The following is a 21,633-nucleotide window of genomic DNA, read 5'->3' as shown; positions in this document are numbered from 1 at the left end:
GCTGCTATGAACATTTTGGGACACATCTCCTGGTTTTCACGCAAGTCTCTGCTGTGTGTATGTGTAGGAGTGGAATTGGGTTGTGGGCTATTTGCATCTTTATTAACAGTGCCGGAGTATTTTCCAGTGTGTTGTTCCAACTTCATTCCTATCAACAGTGTGTGAGAGTAACTGTTGCTCTACATTTTTTGCAACACTTGTCGTCGTCAAACTTTTAATTTTTGCTAATCTGGTGAGTGTAATACGGCATCTCACAGTGATATCATTTTGCAGGCCTGCGATTACTAATGAGCTTTGCCCATCTTTTCATACAGGTCGGTTGTGGGAATACCTTGAGCAGTGGAGAAGCTTTAGCAGGTTTTGTAGCAGAGGCTGGTGGCGGAGGCAGGAAATCCTGGAGGCTGGACACAGGGGTGCTAGACCACGTGGTGCAGCCCCCATGCTAGGGACAGGGCATCTGCCAGCACTTCTGCCCACTGCTGAAGGAATGTCTCCAGGAGTCAGGCCTGGAACACAACTGCTGAACCCTAGCTCTTCTGTAGAGCTCACAGACTCAGGAGCAGCTGAGATGCCCCCCCACCCCAAGCCCACATTTTAGGGACTTGGAACCTCAGTCCAGATGCCCTTGTGTCAGCATCTTTGTGCACCATCCCAGACCTACCCCTGTCCCCCCACCCCCTGCACTCACTCTAACCCTCTGTCCAGACCAGGCCACACCTGGCACGATGCTCCAACACCTGGAGATGTGGCCAAGCCCAAAGCCGATGCTGCTAGGACTATCTGAGTCCCCAGAGCAGGTTGCTAAGGTCGGGGCAGGACTTGCCCAGGCCAATTCTGGTGCCTATTTCTCCCATAGAGCCTGGTGCTGGTTGGGGGCTCATAAGTTCTGCTAAGAGCAGTAGGTTCCTTTCCAGCCCCTTTCCCATTCACAAGGCCCTCCTGTCCTCCAGCTATCCCTTCCTAGGTCGCTACCTACATGGCCTTCTAATGCCCCCATGCCCTATTCAAGGATCTGCTCTTGTCCACTCAACAAATACAGTAGCCCCAGCAGCCATCCTGCCCCTCTGGACACAGCCAACTGGACAGGTGTTGACATCCAACCCAGGTGGGCCAGAGTCCATTCCCCAAACTCTGCACCCATGGCCACATTCATTGGAGTCCCACAGGTTTATGGGTACGTGAATGGACACCAGACCAGAGACTGGACAGCATCCTCCCCTTAGAATATGGATTAAAATACTAAGTTCCCAGCCTTATTCTGGCAGGTCTCTTGGAAGAAGCAGATGTGAACCCAGTAACTGTGGTGGCAGCCAGTTTTTCAGCCCAGTGCACTATTAAACTGAGAAGGCAGGTCTGCAGGGAAACCAGGATACAATCCAGGGGTGGGAAATCCAGAAACCTTTCCAGTTCCTGACTGCAGCTGTTTCCTCACCTGGGGCCCCGTAAGACCCCCCTGGATCCTGACAGATGGTGCTCCCTTCTTTGCTCAGGTTATCTTAAGTAGGTGTCTGTTACTTACAACTAGGAGCCCTAGTGCCCACAACTAACCCCTCCAACTTCCATCCTGCAGTTTTCTTCTGGTCCCATCTTCAGATACACAGAAGCTGCTGCACGTATGCAGTGTTAAAGTGAAAACATCCCAGTGCAGTCCCGCTGCCTGGAAACTCAGGTCCTCAGACTCAAGGCAGCAGCTTGAGTCACTTGCTACCCACTCTTGCATGAACATAAGCAATAATGGAATCCACCCGCTACCTTTCAACGCTTGTGAATAAACGCATGAAACTCAAGTAAAACCTAAATTAGTGGGGAAAGAAGAAATGTCAACTACACATGATAAACCAGTAGGATTGGCAGGGGAACACACAACACATTAACAGGCACTTATGGGCAGACCATCATTTACAGCAGAAAGAGCAGATCTTGGTCCCCTTATGATTCACATCTTCAGTTGTGGTTCAAGAGCTAGTGGTGGAGGTCAAGGACATGGGTCATCCTCAGGAGTCCACCACACCAAGGCATCAGTGGAAATACCATAAGACAGGCAGACACAAGAAAAGTGAAGGGCTCCTGTGACCCCTCAGCACCTGCCCCCACTGTCTGGGGCGTCCTTTCTCCTGACAGCAAAGGCCACCCGAAGTCTCTGGGAATTTTACCTAATAATCCCATGTTCTGGCAATAGGCAGACACCAGAACTAACAAAACAACTCTGGATTTACAAATATGACACTCCTGACACCCACACAGGGAGCAGGTCCTGGCTGGGCCCCATGACCCACACCCTCATAGTGACGGCCGTCTGCCGGGAAGGCTGAGTCCTTGGGCAGCTCCTGCCGCACAAGCTTGAAGGTAGGGGCCCTTCTCAATACCCCCACACCAACCCCACCTACTGCCAATGTCCGGCCCCCAAGTCCGGTTAGGCTACAAAAGTGTTTCATGGGGAGCAGATCATCCAAACTGCAACCAACTCTACTAGTTCAATGAGTAGTAAACAATGTCTTCCTCCAAGTATTAACTGCCCTGAGTTCCTTCCAGTCATAATCCCACACAGCCTGTGGCAAGAACTACCAATACATGGAGATCTAAGGCAGGAAACTTCACCCGCCTGCTGTGCAGCAGGTAGGTGAGAGAGAACACCTGTCACCTCACCAGAACAGCGGCTCCAGGGGGACCTGAAAATATCCTTATTCTTCCCCGTGTGAGGGTATTGAGCCCGACCAAATAGAGCAGCAGGAATAGGGGCATCTTCGGGATGAGTGCTAGACAGACGGTACGATGTCTGCTGACCAGAGCTCAACCTCCTGAATGTCAAAACTGTCCTGGCCATTGTCCATCTCCCTGTTTCTAGTACCTTTCAGGTGATGAAAGCCTGGGCCACAGGGGGGATTTTGGAAGGTTGTACATCTGCTGGCACTGTCACAAAACTCCTTTAGAAACAGCTTCTTCGCATCAACTGGGGAAACGGAAATGCCCTTCTCAACCGCAGGTAATCGGCTGGGTTTAAGACGCCAGGCAGCACCAGGTGGATGGGCGCCCTGTGCTCCTCACCATGCAGCACAGAGAGGCTTTGAACCGTCAGGAGACAGTCTGGCTCCAATCAATACTAATGCCATCACCCAGCTAGGTAAGACTGGCTAACAGGGATATTTATGACTGAAATGGACAACATTAGCTATGTAAATAAAATTCAGTACATTTTGGGTAAAACATTTAACTGAAAACTAAGACATAATCCAAACTCACTGCAGGAATTACTCATAAAGACGTTTTAGCCACACAACCTAAAACAGAGAATTAGAATAAAAGCTGAGGTTCTCAATTAAGTAAACTGTCCACCATATGTAAAGATGAATGTATAAAGAAAAAAACCCCACATATTTCCTCCCGATTTGGCATTCTAATTGTATGGCTGCAAGGAAGACACTGCCACAGCCTCCGAGTCCTTGTGTCTCTTGCAAGGACGCCAAGGAGATCCTTGGAGCAAGAACAGGGAATTTCTTTTCCTTCCTTCCAGAAGTCCTTTCTCTACAGCAGAAGGTGTAACTGGATAAAAAGCTCCAAGGCCCCATCTCAGACTGAAGCCAGGAGAGCCATGGGAGGAGCTTCTGTCACAGCTCAGGAGATGAAGGTGTCCAGTCACCTCAGGAAAAGACAGACATGCCCTCTCTTTTTGGAACACGGCAATCGGGCAATGATTAGTAAAGTCACAAGCCAGAGGCTCCCAACTTTGGACCATCTTCCCATTTTCCTTCATTGATAACACATCTACAAGACCTATCCACCAAACCACATTAAGTGAAACATACAACTTCAATGGGCCAGAATTAGTCAGATGGGTCAGCCTCAGGACTGCAAGCTCCCTGCCTGGGGTGCTGGGGGTGCAGCGGGTGTGGGCCTGGGGCAGGTGCCCAGTGGGGGATCCACGACTGTGGTCGGCAGAGCCATGTGGTACCAGAGCCGCCCCCGAGCAGCCTCTCTGTGCCTCAGTCTCATTGTGAAACAGGGCTAATAAAAGTACCTACTTCACTGAGGTGATGTGAGGATTAAATGAGAAAACCCAGGAGAAGCATTCATCACAGTGCCTCGCACACACTAAGGTAAAAAGGTAAAGGTTTGTTGACTCAGTCAGAATTTTTGTCTAGCACATGATAACCATTATTATCACAGTGTATTAATTCCAGTTTTAAAAAATGTCAAAGCTATTTGTGGTGAAGTGTGCTTAGGAGAAGTATCATTAGGAGGCAGATTTTTCAATCAGCTCCTCAAAATTCTAAAACAAGTAAAGACCAATACTACTGCTATATAGACAAGAGCCTGGAAAATAAGGCCTGAGCCATAGGTCAAGTCAACATAAGGAAAAAAGGTCAGTTAACTTCTAAGAGAAAGTTTCTTTAATAAAGCAGGAAAATAGGAATAAACTTATTATTGAAAAGGATACTATAAAGGAATAGAATGTCCAGCTATTAAGCAATTCACTGCTCCTCTTTCACTCCATTCTTACCCTGCCTTATTCATAAAGCGCCGTCCCACTGCAGCCCGTGCCAGATCCTGTTAGCCCCTTCTCAAGGGTTCACACACGGTACCAGCTTCTCATCAGACTCTCAACAGCCACTTTCAATTGCCAGATTTGTTTCTAGAACTGTCTCTCACAGACTCCTTCTGCTGAATCTCTCATATTTATAACCCTTTTTCAGCCCATTTTGATGCTACTCTTTCCTCCACAAAAACATAAGGAAGTGCCATAGAAACTTCTGGAGAATGGGGTTCTGAGGACACTGCAGCGAACCACACGTGATGAACCAGGGGCAGCCACTCTGAAGACTGTGCTCAGGAAATCAGCTCCCAGGATGTTTAGCATCACCTCAAGCATCAGGTGGGAGGACCACAGGCACTGAGACACCACTGACTAATACAGCTCCCAGGAGGGACAAAAGCATGTTTACAGCATGCAGACAGGGGTCCAAGGCTGACAAACAGCCTGCACGATAACCTACCCATGAAAAGGTGCTTAATGCCGTGTCCCTGCCTCACCTGGAATCCTGTCCTCTGGCAGCAGGAGGACCTGCCCTCCTCACCAGAGTCTGCTCGGTGCGAGGCCGCCCAGTGAAAGGGAACAGCTCCAACCACTCACCTTCTCTCCCTCAGAAGTGGATCTAGAATATACCAACAGAATCTGTAAGCTGTGTCCCAGGTCCCACGCGAGCCTGTGTCTACTTTATGCCTATTCCACCCCTCCAATTCACGGGTTTTTTTGTTTTCAAATTACCCTGTAGGAAACCCCAGTTTACATGAGTCACCTGACTTCCTAGCACCATCTCAACAGTTTGAATCTACACACAAGCCTCACCTCATTCCTTAACAAACTCTACTTATACTCATATGCCTTCTCACCTCTGTGGATTACCGGATGCTGAAAAGGGACAACCCCTTTGAAGTTAAAGGTATCATATCCCTCAAAATAGAACAAAAACATTTTGAAAAGGCCCTACAAACAAACAAATAAGAAAACCCCAACCCAATCACACTCGAAAGTTCAAGGATCTCAGTTACTTTTCCTGAAGCTGAAATAGATGATGAAGAGGAAAGAAAAGAAAGACAGGGGCCAAATGAAACACCTAACTGTACACTAAGGTCTGGTGCTATAAAAACATGATCTAGGAAAGTATATTTAAGTTGCATTCACTTAAAACACTCAAGCAGAGAGCCATCCTCTGGGTCTGAGGGAAGGCATGTTACCTTGGAACATTTACCACATAATTCAGCAGCCTGCCTTCAGTGAGCAGCACATTGGGAGATAGTTTAATTCCTTAAGAGCTGAATTTCCGAAAGGAAAGTCATAAAGTGAGCTTTCTTATCAGTAGAACTCTCCTGCTGTAAAACTGTGAAGAATGTATCAGACAGAGTGAGTCACTCTCCACTATGAACCTTCCGGTGCTGCATGAATGCTGCCTGTGCGCCAAAGAGCTCCCCACACTCGTCACGCCAACAGGTTTGCTCTCCACCGTGGAGTCTGTGAACTTTCTCATGACTAATAAGAGATATTCTCTGGTTGTAAGTTTTCCCACATCTATTACACATGTAAGGTCGCTCTCCACTGTGGATTCTCTGATGTCGAATGAGGTGAGAGCTTTGTCGGAAGGATTTTTGACATTCAGTGCATTTATAGGGCTTCTCTCCAGTGTGAATTCTCTGGTGTTGGATAAGGGACAAGCGTGCACTGAATGATTTCTCACATTCACTGCATGTGTAGGGTTTCTCTCCAGTGTGAACCCTCTGATGCTGAATAAACTGTGAATGCTGGCTGAAGGCCTTGCCACACTCACTGCACTCATAAGGCTTCTCGCCGGTGTGAACCCTGAGATGCTGAATGAGGGAGGAGCGGACGTTGAAGGCCTTCCCACAGTCACTACACGTGTAAGGGCTCTCCCCAGTGTGAATTCTTCGATGGCGGATGAGGTGTGCGCTCTGGCTGAAAGCTTTCCCACAGTCGCCGCACTCATAGGGCTTCTCCCCATTGTGTGTCCTCTCATGCTTAATTAGGGTGGATATCTGTCCAAAGGTTTTCCCACACTTGCTACACTCATAGGGCTTCTCTCCAGTGTGACTCCTCTGGTGCTGGATTAGGTGTGAGCCCTGACTAAAGGCCTTCCCACAGCTGTGGCACTCGTAGGGCTTCTCTCCGTTGTGCACTCTCTGATGCTGGACAAGGGAGGAGAGAACACTGAAGGCTTTGTCACACTCGTTACATTCATAGGGCCTCTCGCCATTGTGTGTCCTTTGATGGTGAATGAGATTAAAACTCTGGCTGAAAGCTTTTCCACACTCATTACACTCATAGGGCTTCTCTCCAGTGTGAATTCGCTGATGCTGAGTAAGGTGTCCCTTTTGACTGAAGGTTTTCCCACACTCATTACACCCATAAGGTTTCTCTCCAGTGTGAATTCTCTGATGCTGGATGAGGGACAGGCGAGCACTGAAGGATTTCCCACACTCATTGCAGATATAAGGCTTCTCTCCAGTGTGAACGCTCTTATGTTGAATAACTTGTGAGTGCTGACTGAAGGATTTTCCACATTCATTACACCTATAGGGTTTCTCTCCAGTGTGGATTCTCTGATGAACAATAAGGGTTCGGTTCAGGCTAAAGAATTTTCCACATTCGTTACACTCATAGGGCTTTTCTCCTGTGTGAGTTTTCTGATGTTGAATGAGAGACAATCGTGCGCTGAAGGCTTTGCCGCACTCAGCACAGTCATGGGGTTTCTCTCCAGAATGGGTTCTCTTATGCTGAGTGAGGTGTGACTGTCTCCGGAAGGCTTTCCCACACTCCACACACATGTATGGCTTCTCTGCACTATGCACTCTCTGATGATGGATCAGGTTAGAGCTATGACTAAAGGCTTTTCCACACTGACTGCACTCATGGGGCTTCACCTCAGTGTGAACTTGACAATGCTGAATGTAAGACGGACATGTGCTAAGAGCTTTCTCACATTCGTTAGCCTCACAGGGTCTTTCTGCAGTGTAAGTGTTACAGTGCTGCATGGCATAGGGACGGGCATGGGAAGCTCTGCCACCTTCCTCACACCCGCAGGGCTTCTCTCCACTGTGAATTCCCGGGTGCTGAATGAGAGCTCTGCTCTGACCAAAAGCTATTCCACACACAGCACACTTTTCAAAGGCTTTTTCTGGACTGTTAATCCTCTGGTTCTCACTGAAAACTGAACTCTGCCCAGGCACTTTCACAAACACATCTGCCTGACAGGCTTGTTCTCCTACACAGAAACTTTGGAGGTTCGTGAGGTCCTTACTCGTTTGGAAGTTTTCTACACATGACACACACTGGTGGAGACTTTTCCCTGAAGACAGTCTGCAGTTTCTGACAGAACTTGCGTCTGCAGCGCAGTTTACCTCAGCTGCACTGAATTTCGGACCTCTTTCCCCCAAGGGGGTTTTCACATGTGTCACTGTCACTGGCCTGAAATTACTCTTCTGGGGGAAATCCTTCTTAAGTCCCTCCACTGCATATTTCCCCCAGCAATTATTTAGCTTTCCCTCAGTTTTAGTCATCTCTTCAAAATCAGATTCCTTGGAAATATTCCTTACAAGCTCTTCTAATTTTGTTCTCTGGGATTCCATTTCTTCAGAAATTTCCTGCTTTGGAGTCAATTCTTTTTTTTCCTTCCTAGAGACATAACCTGAAAAAAAAAAAAAAAAGAGTTACTCATGTTTTACTATGGGAAATACTTAGAGCATAAATAGAAACATTTATATGAAACAATTATCTCCTAGGTGGATTTGGATTTTCAGAATGCAAAACCAAAAATGACCTTACTGGGAAGAGAAAAGAGAAGGCGAGGAGAGAGAAGCATGCTCTCAGAGCAATGAAAGCTGGTGTGGGAAGGAAGGAGGGAAGGAAGGAGGGAGGGAAGAAACCCAAGGTGAAATGCCTCCATTTCAGATGGGCTAACCAGGTACAGATGGAGCAGGAACCTCGAGGTGTGACCTGAGGGAGAGGCGCCCTCAGAAGGTGAGGAGGGAGGACTTCCCTGGTGGTCCAGTGGTTAGGACTTCACCTTCCAATGCAGTGGGTGAGGGTTCCATCCCTGGTCAGGGAGCTCAGATCCCACATGCCTCAAACCAAAACATAAAACAGAAGCAATATTGTAACAACTTCAATAAAGACTTAAAAAAAAAAAGGTCCACATCAAAAAAAAAAAAAAAAAAAGAAGGCGAGGAGGGAGATGGGGAAGTCAGTGGTGGAGGCTTGGACGGTCAGCACCTACACTGATGTCACTGCTGCACACTCTGTAAAAAAGGCATCTTCCGTGGCTTATACATAACAGGCATTCAAACATTTGTTGAAAAGTAAATGTATCACAAATGATATATAATGAATGAAGGGTATACTGAGTAACACATAATGGGAAAAATTATTTGATGTGGACAACTTGGTTTCACAGAAGTAAATCATGGAAAACAGAGAAAAATAGAAACAAAGAAGCAACCCACCCATTCAAATAGCAGGTATAGCACAAGGCAAAAAAGCCAAATGTGTACAACAGTCCACACCACATGTTCCCAATGGATAAAAGTACCTGAAAATTTGTAAAAACTGTGACACAACTGAATTCTGAGACTCAGTGAAAGGAAATGTACCAAAAACAAAACCACCCAGCCAAAAGCACTGAATCATGTGGCTACAAAGACCAGTGGAAGGACAACCTGGTGAGAACTGTGAGAGGGTAGCCTCTCAGTTTTGAGAGACTGCGAAAGCACAATGGACTCTCTCTTTTGTAAACAGTGGTTATTATTAGAGCTGTCACTTTCAGACTGTTTAGCCAGAACTGAGAGACTGAGCTGAAAATATTAACTGGGTGGGATCTAACACTGGGCTAAGTTGTCTTTGCAGAACTACGCCCAGTACTTCAAAGGGACTGATTTTTACCATTCAAGTCTGAAAGGTAAAAAGCAAACAATACTTCATTCTAGAAACCTAGGAGCAGTCTGAAGGGGCAGGTTGCGGATGGTAAAGGTCCTGAATTCCTGTGGCTTCTGTCAGGAGTATCTGAGGAGTTAAGAGTCTTCAACATCCTGGAACCAGAGTCTAAAAAGATGATCCTTGTCAAGAGGTGCTATTTCACCAGGTAGGAAACAGAATGAAGAATGTGACAAAAAAAGAGACCACAGAACAGAGTGATCTATGAGTCAAGAAGCAACATCTCCGGGACCTCCTTGGTGGTGCAGTGGTTAAGAATCTGCCTGCCGGGGCTTCCCTGGTAGCACAGTGGTTGAGAATCTGCCTGTTAATGCAGGTGACACGGGTTCAAGCCCTGGTCTGGGAGGATCCCACATGCCGCGGAACAACTAGGCCCGTGAGCCACAACTACTGAGCCTGTGCGTCTGGAGCCTGTGCTCTGCAACAAGAAAGGCTGCAATAGTGAGAGGCCCGCACACCACGATGAAGAGTGGCCCCCGCTTGCCACAACTAGAGAAAGCCCTCGCACAGAAACGAAGACCCAACACAGCAAAAATAAATAAATAAATAAACTCCTACCACCACTTATAAAGAAAAAAAAAGAATCTGCCTGCCAAGGCAGGGGACACGGGTTCGAGCCCTGGTCCAGGAAGATCCCACATGCTGCGGAGCAACTAAGCCCGTGACCCACAACTACTGAGCCTGTGCTCTAGAGCTCGCGAGCCACAGCTACTGAGCCCGCGCACCACAACTACTGAAGCCCATGCGCCTAGAGCCCGTGCTCTGCAACAAAGAGAAGCCACTGCAGTGAGAAGCCCGCGCACCGCAACGAAGAGTAGCCACTGCTCGCCTCAATTAAAGAAAGCCTGCGTGCAGCAACGAGGACCCAAAGCAGCCAAAAAAAAAAAAAAAAGAAGCAACGGCTCACACCAGTTCATGCTGCTTCAGATGTCAGGCATCCTTGGTTGTCTGTTTGTATTTTAGTTTATTTTTAATTTACTTTTATTATTTTTTTAGTTCTTTTTTAAATTGAATTATAGTTGATGCCTGTTTGTATTTTAAATTGAGGCAATAAAAAGATACTTGGGAACTCTATGAATGAGGGTATTTATGAATCAGAAGGGCATTTGAATGAGATGGTGGCTATAAGTCCAGGGCACCCCCAAATGCCAAAATTTGCAAGTCTTTACCTAGGGCTATTTGGTTTTTTGAGGCAATTCCTTTGTTTTTGCCCTAGGTAGAAGATATTTTACTGCTGGGTGTTCTTTGTACAGGGTTAGAGGAAGGAGGTGGTAGGATTAGTTGTCTTCTGTATTTAGAATTTTTAGCTGGTATCTCAGGATTCAGGTTTGACCTTTTTTTTTTTTTTTTTTAAACCCTTGAAGTTTCTATGAAGAAACTTTTACTCATGAATTGTCTAGTTATCCTGAAGGATAACCCATTTAGTAAAAGTAGAATCAATCCTTGACTGTTTTATTTACTGGTTTTCAGAATAATGAACCAGGTCCCTAACATTCCTCAAAGGGGAACAATGAAAAAAAAAAAAAAAAGGGGAACAATGAGTAGGGAATTTTCCCCTGAGTATCAGACCAGCCCTAACAAAGCTTAAGACCAACCCCTTAACATGGGAAGGTGATCCAATGGCATTTTATCTGTCTGCCAGGAGACTTGATCCTCTTTCAAGAATGTAACATCATATAAAGCCTCTATAATTTTTAATCTATAATAACTGATACAATTGAATATCAAAAATCATGTTTTAAAAAAAAGACTAAACGACAAGAAACCAGGGGAAAAATATACAATTGAAACAAACCCACAGGCAATTCAGATATTATCAAGAACCAGCTTAAAACAAACAAACCATGATTAGTATATGTAAGAAAACAAAGAGATAGAGAATTCACTAGAAATCAAATGAAAACTGAAATTATGAGTTCAACAGACAAGACAGTACATTGGCAGATAGCAGGTAACAAAACAGAGGATTACGTAACTGAAAGGTGCGTTAAGTAATATCTGAAAAGTATTCAGATTGAAACACAGCAAGGAAAAAAATAGGACAGGGAATACAGAAAAGAGCATAAGAAGCAGGTGCAACAAGGTAGAAAGTGTAATGTGTATATTCTCAAAATCCCAGGAGGAGAGGAGAAAAGGAATAGAAGAAATAATTTAAGAAATTTTGGCCTAGGTTTTCCCACAACTGACAAAAGTCTATAAGCTATAGATTCAGAAAGCTCGAAGAACCCTAAGTAATGTCAATGCAAAGAAGACCACACATGGGTATAACATAACCAAACTGCTGAAAACCAAAAAAAGAAATGTTAAAAGCAGCAAGAGGAAAAAGATGTATCACTTTCAAAGCAAAATAAAATCGCAGGCTGACTTTTCGACTTCAGAAGTGGAAGACGGCAGACAGAAGGACATTTTTAATGTACTGAAGAATACAACTGCCAACCTAGTATTCTACGTCCAGCAAAAATATTCTTCAAAATTGAAAGTCAGGAAATTCCACTTTGATGACAGTGTAATAAACTCCATGGATCCAAGTCACAGCAAAACAAAGCTGGCAAGAACTATTAAAACAAAACAAAAAACCCAACCCCAACTAACAACCATTTTAATGTCTCTGGAAATTGTCCTAAGAGCAAAAAGCAAATGAAAAAACGGTTTTTCAAGAAAATCTACTAAAACTTGGCAAGAGCAGCAAGAGTGTGTGGCATGTGAGCCCTAACCCGCCGCACCTCCACCCGCCCAGCTCAGCATGACAGATGCTCTACTCCTCTTGGGTGGGGCCAAGAAGGGGCTCCCTCTCCCTGCAGCTCCCAGGGAAAGCTCCCCACATCTCACCAGGCTAGGCCACCAGCACCTATCATCCCCTCCAACTCCAACCTAAAGAGGTGAAATTCCTGGTGAGTGTGGTTGAGAGGGTGGGGGATCCCTTTCTGCACCCAGCCTCCTTGAGTCACAACAAACCTCCAAGACTGACTTTTAAAAATACTGCTGCCCAGATTTTACTGGATTGGACTGCTAGGGCATTTTCAAAAACAACAGAGCAATTTTCACTACTCTCATTACTTCGGAAATTCCGAGGGTTTTAGGAGCTCTGTGCCAGAAACGGGATGAGGACCAAATACATACTTCTTATTATAAATCACAATATCACAGATAGAAATGTATTGCACGTGACAAAAACAGCACAAAGGAGGTGGGTAAGAGGAAAGATACACTGGAGTAAGGAAACGACAGCAGATGTAACTTAAATGCACAGGAACAAATGAAGAGAAATGGTGAATAAGAAAGTAGATGATACAACAAACTGTATACATATATGCTGGTCTCATTTCTTCTTTTAGTTTCCACGACAGACATAAAATTATATAAAGTACTATAAGAATGTATTGTTGAATTTGTAACACACACAGATATACAACAATGCACAAAAAGGGAGGACAGGGACTTCCCTGGTGATCCAGTGGTTAAGACTGGGGGCCCAGGTTCCCTGGGTCAGGGAACTAGATCCCGCATGCTGCAACCAAGACCTGGCACAGCCAAATAAATAAATAAATATTTAAAAACAACAACAACAACAAAAAACAAAAAGGAAGGAGAGGAAATGGCGTTCTATAGGAATAACTATTCTATAGTCACTGGAATTGCTAGTATAAACCAGAAGTAGATTCTGATAAGTTAAGATGTACACGGTAAGTTCCAGAGCAAACACTAAGAAAATAACAGTATTAGGTGTGGCCACATAACTGAATTCTCAGTAGTGGAATGTGAGTAGAAGCGACATGGGCAACTTCAAGGTCACAGACAAGGTCATAGACTCCACGGCAGTGAAATGGCCTCCTCCACTCTCTCCTTCTCCCATAACCCAGTGTTAAACCTGGAGGTGAGTGTTTAGGCATGCCGCTCAAGAGGGTGGCGGAGAAACAAGACAGACGAGCTGGCCTCCTAACAAGCATGTCAAACTGAGAATCCACCAAACAGGGACGCTGTTACACGAGGGAGACAAACTTCTATCTGGTCGGGCCAATGCATCTGGGGTCCATGAAATACCGTCACCTAATGCCGAGAATGAACGTTTCTGCAACGCAAGATTTGGGGTGATGTTTTATTCTTGTCACCACACTTCTCTACAGGGATCAGTTCTGTTGTTCTACTAAAATGACACATGTTCACTGCACAAAAATAAATTATTTTTAAATACACATTCCATAGCTTTCCACCCTCCTAGGATAAGAATCAAATCCAACACAGCCTGACGTGGTCCTGTCTACTCCTCCTTGGACACCTCTGTCTCGGTTGATGTTTCTCTTCCCCTGGACACTATGGGCTCAGACATCAGACCTCTCCTGGGAGATGAACCACTTCTTAGTCCAGGTAAGGAGGAAAGACAAGATTGAAAAAAGGGTCACCAGGGGACGATGTTTAACAGATTGTGTGCCCCACAGAGGGTGGTGCATTATATGTGGAGAAACTAAGAGGGACCCTAAAAGTAAGTTTAACCGGTTATGTTTTATCAGGGAAAATCCAGGTGAGAGAAACAGAGGCCATGGTACCACCTGTTTATTTCCAGCACTTTGTTACCCCTAACTCCTTCCTGCCATCATGGGCCCATTCCCTTACATGCCCACTGTTCCCATGGTACGCACCCAAAAATCAATTCTGTTTCTAGTTATAAGTAATAAACAACTGGAAATTGGAATTAAAAAAAATACCATGTACAAAAACATGAAAAATATGAAAGAGGGCTTCCCTGGTGGTGCAGTGGTTAAGAATCCGCCTGCCAATGCAGGGTACACGGGTTTGAGCCCTGGTCTGGGAAGATCCCACATGCCGCAGAGCAACAAAGCCCGTACGCCACAACTACTGAGCCTGCGTTCCAGATCTCGTGAGCCACAACTACTGAGCCCGTGTGCCACAACTGCTGAAGCCCGTACGCCTAAAGCCTGTGCTCCGCAACAAGAGAAGCCATCCCAGTGAGAAGCCCACACACCGCAACGAAGAGTAGACCCTGCTCTTCACAACTAGAGAAAGCCCACACGTAGCAACAAAGACCCAATGCAGCCAAAAATAAATAAATAAAATAAATAAATTTAAAAAAAGAATATATATATATATAAAACGGTACAGCAGAAATTAACACAACTTTGTAAATCAACTATACTTCAATAAAATAAATGTATAAAAAATATACGAAACACTTAGGAATAAATCTGACAAAAGACGTAAAATGCCTGTACACAGAAAAGTATAAAATACTACTGAGAAATTAAGACAAATAAATGGAGACATACATCTTGTTCATGGGTTAGAAAACAATATATGTCAATTTCCCTCAAACTGATCTATGGATTCAATGCAATCTTAACAAAAATGCTAGCAGGACTTTTTTCAGATAGCAATAAGCTGATTTTTCAATTCATATGAAAATACAAAGGATCTAGAATAGCCAAAACAACTCTGAAAATGAAGAACAAAATTGGAGGACAAATGCTACCTGATTCCAGACTTTTAATGAAGCATCCACAACAGTGTGGTGTCGGAGTATAAAGATCGACAATAGAACAACGGAAGAGAACAGAGAGCTCCAAATAACCTCACATATATATGGACAACTCTCTCTTTTTTTTTTTTTGGTTGTGCTACACAGCTTGCAGGATCTCAGTTCCCCAACCAGGGATTGAACCCAGGCCACAGCAGTGAAAGTGCCAAATCCTAACCGCTAGACCATCAGGCAGCTCCCATGGACAACTGATTTTTTTGACAAAGGTAAAAAGGCAGTGCAGGTGGAGAATGGATAGTCTTTTCAACAAATGGTACTGGAACAACTGGACATTCACTTGTAAAAAATTAAACTTGGATCCATACCTCACACCAAAAATTAACTCAACATGAATCAAAACTTAAATGCAACACCCAAAAATTTTAAATTATAAAATTTTCTTTTCAAAGAAGAAAATCTTCTGGGTTAGGCAAAGATTTCTTAGATATGACACCAAAAGCACAATCCATGAAAGAACAAATTAACAAACTGGACTTCACCAAAATTTAAAACTTCTACTCTTCAAAAGACACTGTTAAGAGAATAAAAAGACAAGGCACAGAGTGAGAGAATAATCCATGCAAAGTATATATCTGATAAAGGACCTGTAAATAGAACATTCCTGTATTTAGAAAGGAACTCTTTTAAAATCAACAATAAGGAAAGAAAAACACAATTAAAAAATAGGCAAAGATCTGAGCAGACATTCACCAGTGAAGAAATCCAGAAGGAAAACAAGCACATGAAAAGATGCTCAACATCTTTAATCATTAAAAATAAGATACCACTACACATCCATCACAGTGGCTACAATTAAAAGACTGACCACACCAACTGTTGGCAAGGAAGTTGAGGAAATGGAACTCTCATCCTTGCTGGTGGGAATGTAAAATAGTACAACTGCTTTGGAAAGCACTTCGGCAGTTTCCTAAAAGTTTAAATAAACACCTGCCACGTAATGCAGCCATTTTATTCCTAGGTATTTCCAAGAGAAAAGGAAATGTATGGCCAAGCAAACAAAGGTTTGTACACAAGTGTTCATGGCAGCTTTATTTGTATTAACCACAAATTGGAAACAATCTAAATGTCCATTAACAGAGAATGGATAAACAAATTGTGGTATATCCATACAACAGAATACTTATCAGAAATAAAAAAGAACTGAATTATTGACACACAACATGAATGGATTACAAAATAATTATGTGAGTCAAGAAAAGCCAGGCAAAAAAAAAAAAAAAAATACATGCTCCATGATGTCAATTATGTAAAACTCTAGAAAATGTAATCTATAGTGACAGTAAGAAGATCAGTAATTGCTTCAGGATAGAGGTGGGAAGCGGTGAGAGGGAAGGATTACAAAGAGACATGAGAAAACTTTTGGGGGTAATGAATATGTTTGCTATCTCTACCATAGTGGACAGTTTCACAGGTGCATACATATGCAAAAATGTTACCAAATTGTACATTTAAAAATGTACAGCAGGAACTTCCTTGGTGGCGCAGTGGTTAAGAATCTGCTTGCCAATGCAGGGGACAGAGGTTCGATCCCTCGTCCAGGAAGATCCCATGCTGTGGAGCAACTGAGCCCGCGTGCCACAACTACTGAAGCCCGTGCACCTAGAGGCTGTGCTCCACAACAAGAGAAGCCACTGCAACGAGAAGCCTGTGCACTGCGACGAAGAGTAGTCCCTGTTCGCTGCAACTAGAGAAAGCCCGCTCGCAGCAATGAAGACCAGAAGCAGCCAAAAATAAATAAGATACATTTATTTTTTAAAAAGTTTAAAAAATATGCATAGCATATTATATGCTAAATATACCTTTAAAAAGCTGTTTTTAAAAAGAAAAAAAAAGGCGTGTGGTAGGGAGCCAGTCCACCTGAGATCCAACTCACCTCTGTCCCCGGCTGGCTGTGTGACCTCGGGCTAGCAACTGAACCTCTCTGTGCCTCATTTTCCTGAGCACCAACTCTGCAGGGATGCTGGAGGGTTTTGTAAGTTCACTGTGCCAGCACAGTGCTAGGAATGCACAACAGGCCAGGCAATGTTAGTTGCCATGCAGCAAAGAGCACAGGAACTCTGCTCTGCTTACTATGTACATGCCCAAATCCTTCGCCACACAAGAAGCAGCCCTAAGTCACGCGTTTCTCCGAAGCCCAGAATCAGCCTGGGAACTCTGAGTGAACAGCAGGGGTGAGAGTCTGGGCAGGATGGCAAGCCTCCAGGTGGACCCTCCAAGTGGTGTCTCCAGCAGCCAAGGCAGAGCTGGCCAGCAAGGCCTGAGGACTGGGTGACATGGAAACGACTGAGAGGCAGCCAGGGTAGGGAGGCAGCTGCTAGGGAGACACCCGAGCTCTTTTCAGGAACTGAAAGAGCATCTTCTAGGGTAAGGTAAACATGACCCCATTCAGGGGCACAGAATAGGGGCCATTAATAGCAAAAAAGAGAAAAGAAGAGAAAGAAGGTGGAGAAGGAAAGCAAAGCTCTGGTGGTGACGCAATTTGGCCTGGTGAAGTGGTGGCACCTGCCAGCAGGGGCACGAGAACGTGGGGGTGTTCCTGCAGACTCACCTGCACGCCTGCGTCTCCGAATCCAGCTCCCCTCAATTCTTGGTGAGTGTGGGGTCCATGGCTCTTCCCCCTGCTCCAGCTTGGAGATGACATCAGGTTTGGAACCTTGAAGTCCTGCTCCAGAGAAAGAAAGCAAGATTGACAACTCATCCAGGTCCAGGGCAGGATGGCCCCGTGGGCAGCGTCTGTGTGCTGTCATGACCTTGCCTGCCACCTGGTCTCCAAAGCATGGACACAGAAGTAGGCCTCTGTCCCAGCTGAAGAAAAGTCAAACCCAGCTCTTCTGGGGGTCACAGTTAAGGGACAGACTTGGGGCCTGAACACATCATGGCAGAAGACTCATGGTAGAGGAGGTGTTGATGTACAGCAGACTAAGTATAAGGCAGGTATAAAGCAGGGCTCTGAAGCTAAATGGATGCAAATCCCAGATCTGCCCTGACAGCCTGTGTGAACTTAATGAAGTGATATTTGTCAGCCTCAGGTTCACCTATAAACTATGTATCCTACCACCAACCTCGAAGATGCATGAAGATTAACTGAGGGGATATGAATATACTTGGCGTTCAATGAATAATGTTCTCCTCCCATACTTCCTACAAAGAACTTGGGGGAGTCCCTGGCACCACCTGTCCCCTCCTCTGCCCAGACCAGGCCTGCCTGGGCCCAGGGTCACAAATGCCCCATGTCTGGGCCCAGGGGGTGAGAAGTCTCTGAGCCTTGAGCCCAGCCCCAGTTCCCAGAGCCATTCATGGAGCAGGAAGCCCAGAGCTGAGCTCCTGGGAAGAGCCTCACCCAGCGAGACCAGGTTCCCATAGGTTTCCAGCATCACATCCCTGTAGAGCCTCTTCTGAGCAGGGCCCAGATGGCCCCACTCCTCTTGGGAAAGGAGCACGGCCACTTCCTCGAAGGAAACTAAGACCTGGAATGACAAGATCTTGTTGCAACCCCAGGATGGGCCTGGGGGTAGGGAGGCACTAGGCTCAGGATGGGCAAAACCCCTCGGAGCACATGCACCAGACTGCCTTCCCCACAAGAGCGGGCTCTTTGGGGCAGACACCATTCTGCCTCGTGTTTACCTGCCCATTCCTTGCCCTCCTCTGTGTCCAGTCCAGGGGTGAGATGATACAGTCCAGAGTGCATTTCAGGGACTTGAACCCAAGGGTTGAGGACATCAATGAAGACAGGGAGCCAACTACCCTGAGACCAGTGCCTCAGAGGGAACCGTGGAGACTCCAGCCAGGAAAGGGCTGAGGCCACACTGAGGCGTCTCCACGAAGACCACTCACCTGGGGCCCAGGAAAAAGCTGCCTGTGGGCCATCACTGGGTCTCCAAGCTTGTCCCGAGGAGGCAGGCAGAGCTGTAGCAAAAGGGAAGAGTGTGATGGAGCCTGACCCGCCTTCTGCTCCCCAAAGCAACTTGAGACTTCCGCGCCTGTACCTCAAGAGGTCTGTGGCAGCAGAGACCCAGTTGTAGGCTACTTGAAATCCCCAGGAAGGAACAATGGTCTCAGCACCCAGTGGCCTGAGACTATATATTCCCTTGCCCCCCCAGGAAGCCTCCCCAGCAGCCCGTAGTACGACAGCATAACAAGGCCACACGCGAAAGCCAGGTCCCCGGCGGTGCACCTGACAAGGGGAGACTACGGTCTGCATCTCAGGCCCACCCAGGAGAATCCTGGGCAGCGGGCAAACAGCTGAGGACAAGAAGAACAAGCTCCTACTCTACAGCAGTGCACAAGCCGTAGGGAAGTTGACAGACATGATGCTTGTGTCAGGGGATAAGGAAGAGAAACAACACGCAGCATGAGGGCAGCAACTGTTGGGAGGAGATATTTTACGAAAGGCAGCCAGGGAAGGCACCTCTGATAAAGTAACATCCAAACCGATATGGATGGAGTGAGGGCCGGCACTAAGTAGGTATCAGGGGAGATACATCCTGGGCAGGGGGAGGCGCAAGTGCAAAGGTTGCAAGGTGCAAGCATACTTGACGTGTTCAAGGAAGGGCAAGGAGACCAGAGGGGCTGAAGCAGAGTAGGGGAGGGCAAGACAGAGTGGGGTGGGGTAACTTTTGGGCTACAGGACTTAGGCTTTTATTCTGAATGAGATTAGGAGCATCTGGAAGGTCTGGGCAGAGTGATATGACTTGACATGTGGCTGCTCCGGCTGCTGCTTTGAAAATGGACTAGGGGGCAGGGAGGAGGGTGTAAGGGTAGAAGCAGGAAAACCAACCGGAAGGTCCCAGCAATAACACAGCTAGAGACGATAGTGTCTTGGACCAGATGGTGGTAGCAGGTGATAAGCAGTCAGATTGCAGATACCTTTCAAAGGTACAGTCAACAGGATTTGCTGACAAATTAGATGTGGGATGAAACACCAAGATGTTTGGCCCAAACACCTGAGATGAGGAAATCTCCAATTACCCAGGAAGACCGTAGAAGTATATCTGAAGGATAAAAATTAAAAGTTGTCTTGTACATGTTATGTTCAAGATGCCTATCAGACCTACAAGTGGAGAATGAGGGCATTTCGATCCACAAGTCCAAATTTCAGGAGAGAGGCTGAAGCTGGCTGGGTATACACTGGTAACTGTCAGCATACATATGACATTTAGAACCACAGATCTGGTGATAATTTAGGGTGACAGGTGACACGGGGTGTCACTCCCATGAAAACCTTTCCAACTGGCCTCTGACACACAGTCAGCCTCTGCCCCCACAGCCTGCTCCATGCAAACAGACCCCTTAATTCAGGTAGAAATGTGCCCACTTTCCTTGGCCCCAGCTACTTTGGCCCTAGGCCCATCTTCTGGTCAACAAGATGTTAAGGGAAGTTTTCAAAAAGGCTTCTAGAAAAGGCTTTTCCTCCCTGATGATAAAAAAGAAACAGGGAGAAACACTTCTGTCTAGTGTGACCATGAGGGTAAAACCCAGGGAACCTCAGAGACACAACCCAGAACAAACCCTGCCTGCCCCACCTTCGTCACTTAAGCCTCTGTTGGGCTCTAACTGACAGCTGAACCCAAGCTTATTAATGCCCAGTTCATTTCTCTTGGGCCATCCCAGAATCTCCTCCTCAGGCCACCCAGGCCAGAGGCAGCCTCTCGGTCCTCAGCCAGGGCTTGCCTTTGACAGGTCCCTGGTGCTCACGCCCTTTGTGTGCTGTGCACAAGTGGTCCTTCCAAATGCACTCTGCCTCCCCTTTCAGCCTCATGTGGGAGGCACGTAACACTCCTGTTAGAAGCATAGGCCCTGGGCTCCACCAGACTGAGTTCCAATCTCAGATACACCACCTCCTAACGAAGGGTCTCGAGTAAGTGACGTGTTTCTCCACAGACCATAAAATGAGAACATCACCACTTACCTTAAGTGACTATTTTGAGTTAAGTGAGAAAAATGTATAAAGTGCTTCGCATAGTGTTCGCAAACCACAAACAAAACCCAGTAAATCTTAATCATCACCAAGGCAGTGTGTACTGGGCGCCCACCGAGCGAATGAATGGGCCCTGGGATTGTTCAGCGCCGGGATGTGCACCAACGTCCCCTCGCTGCACAGCCTTCGCGACTTCATCCTTTCACTGAACCTACCCCTAATGAGTGAAAGGTACTCTCTCTCATCTGAGAAAAAGCACAGGTTCGGTGCATCCCCAGACCGTGCCTAAACTTCGCCTCCTCCGTGAAGCCTGGCTCTTGCCCGCCGCCCCGCCTCCGCGCCGGGGTAGCCCGGACCCCACCCCCGCGCGGGTTTCCGCCCGGGCCGCCCCTCAGGCCACACGAGCAGGCGCTCCCCCGGCTCGGCCAGCCCCGCGCCGTCCCGCCTGTCGCAGCGGCGCAGGCACCTCCGCGCGAGGCCAGGACTCCCTCGGCCCCGCCGAGAAAGGTAGACGTACCCCACACACCATGCCGGCGAGGGTTAACCCGCCAGACCGGAAACGCCCGCTAGGAACTTCCGCCCCGCCGCCAGCTTACCGGCCAATCAGATCCTAGGGTTCTGTCGGGTCGCTCTAGGCGGCTCAGAGGACTCTATGCCACTGGCCCCACT

General features: G+C 46.5%; 1 protein-coding gene across 7 annotated transcripts; it reads right to left on the bottom strand.

Annotated features, from left to right (window-relative positions):
- Nucleotides 1–688: 688 nt before the first annotated feature.
- LOC115863300 (zinc finger protein 252-like) lies at nt 689–21,510 on the bottom strand. 7 transcript variants are annotated; one of them, XM_060293275.1, is made up of 5 exons: nt 21,482–21,510; nt 19,825–20,038; nt 18,388–18,953; nt 17,596–17,709; nt 689–8,195 (listed from the first exon to the last, which is right to left on the bottom strand). In XM_060293275.1, exons 3-5 carry the CDS (start codon nt 18,653–18,655, stop codon nt 5,905–5,907), a joined length of 2,673 nt encoding a protein of 890 aa, XP_060149258.1. In that variant the 5' UTR covers nt 18,656–18,953; nt 19,825–20,038; nt 21,482–21,510; the 3' UTR covers nt 689–5,904. The 7 variants fall into 7 exon arrangements, with proteins under 7 accessions (XP_060149258.1, XP_060149262.1, XP_060149261.1 ...); XM_060293279.1 differs by lacking the exon at nt 19,825–20,038 and having other exon boundaries at nt 18,388–18,514; nt 18,882–18,953; nt 21,482–21,507; XM_060293278.1 differs by lacking the exon at nt 21,482–21,510 and having other exon boundaries at nt 18,388–18,514; nt 18,672–18,953; nt 19,825–21,369.
- Between the last annotated feature and the right edge of the window lie 123 nt (nt 21,511–21,633).

This window comes from Globicephala melas, unplaced genomic scaffold (assembly GCF_963455315.2).
Source record: "Globicephala melas unplaced genomic scaffold, mGloMel1.2 SCAFFOLD_219, whole genome shotgun sequence".
NCBI lineage: Eukaryota > Metazoa > Chordata > Mammalia > Artiodactyla > Delphinidae > Globicephala > Globicephala melas.
This window is presented reverse-complemented; position numbering and strand designations above follow the sequence as displayed.

Coding starts and splice junctions, on each gene's coding strand:
- LOC115863300 (XM_060293275.1), bottom strand. CDS start 18,655: ATGGTGTCTGCCCCAAAGAGCCCGCTCTTGTGGGGAAGGCAGTCTGGT. Junction 17,710..18,387: donor TGGGAACCTGGTCTCGCTGG/GTGAGGCTCTTC, acceptor TCTCTGGAGCAG/GACTTCAAGGTTCCAAACCT. Junction 8,196..17,595: donor TCGGAGACGCAGGCGTGCAG/GTGAGTCTGCAG, acceptor TTTTTTTTTCAG/GTTATGTCTCTAGGAAGGAA.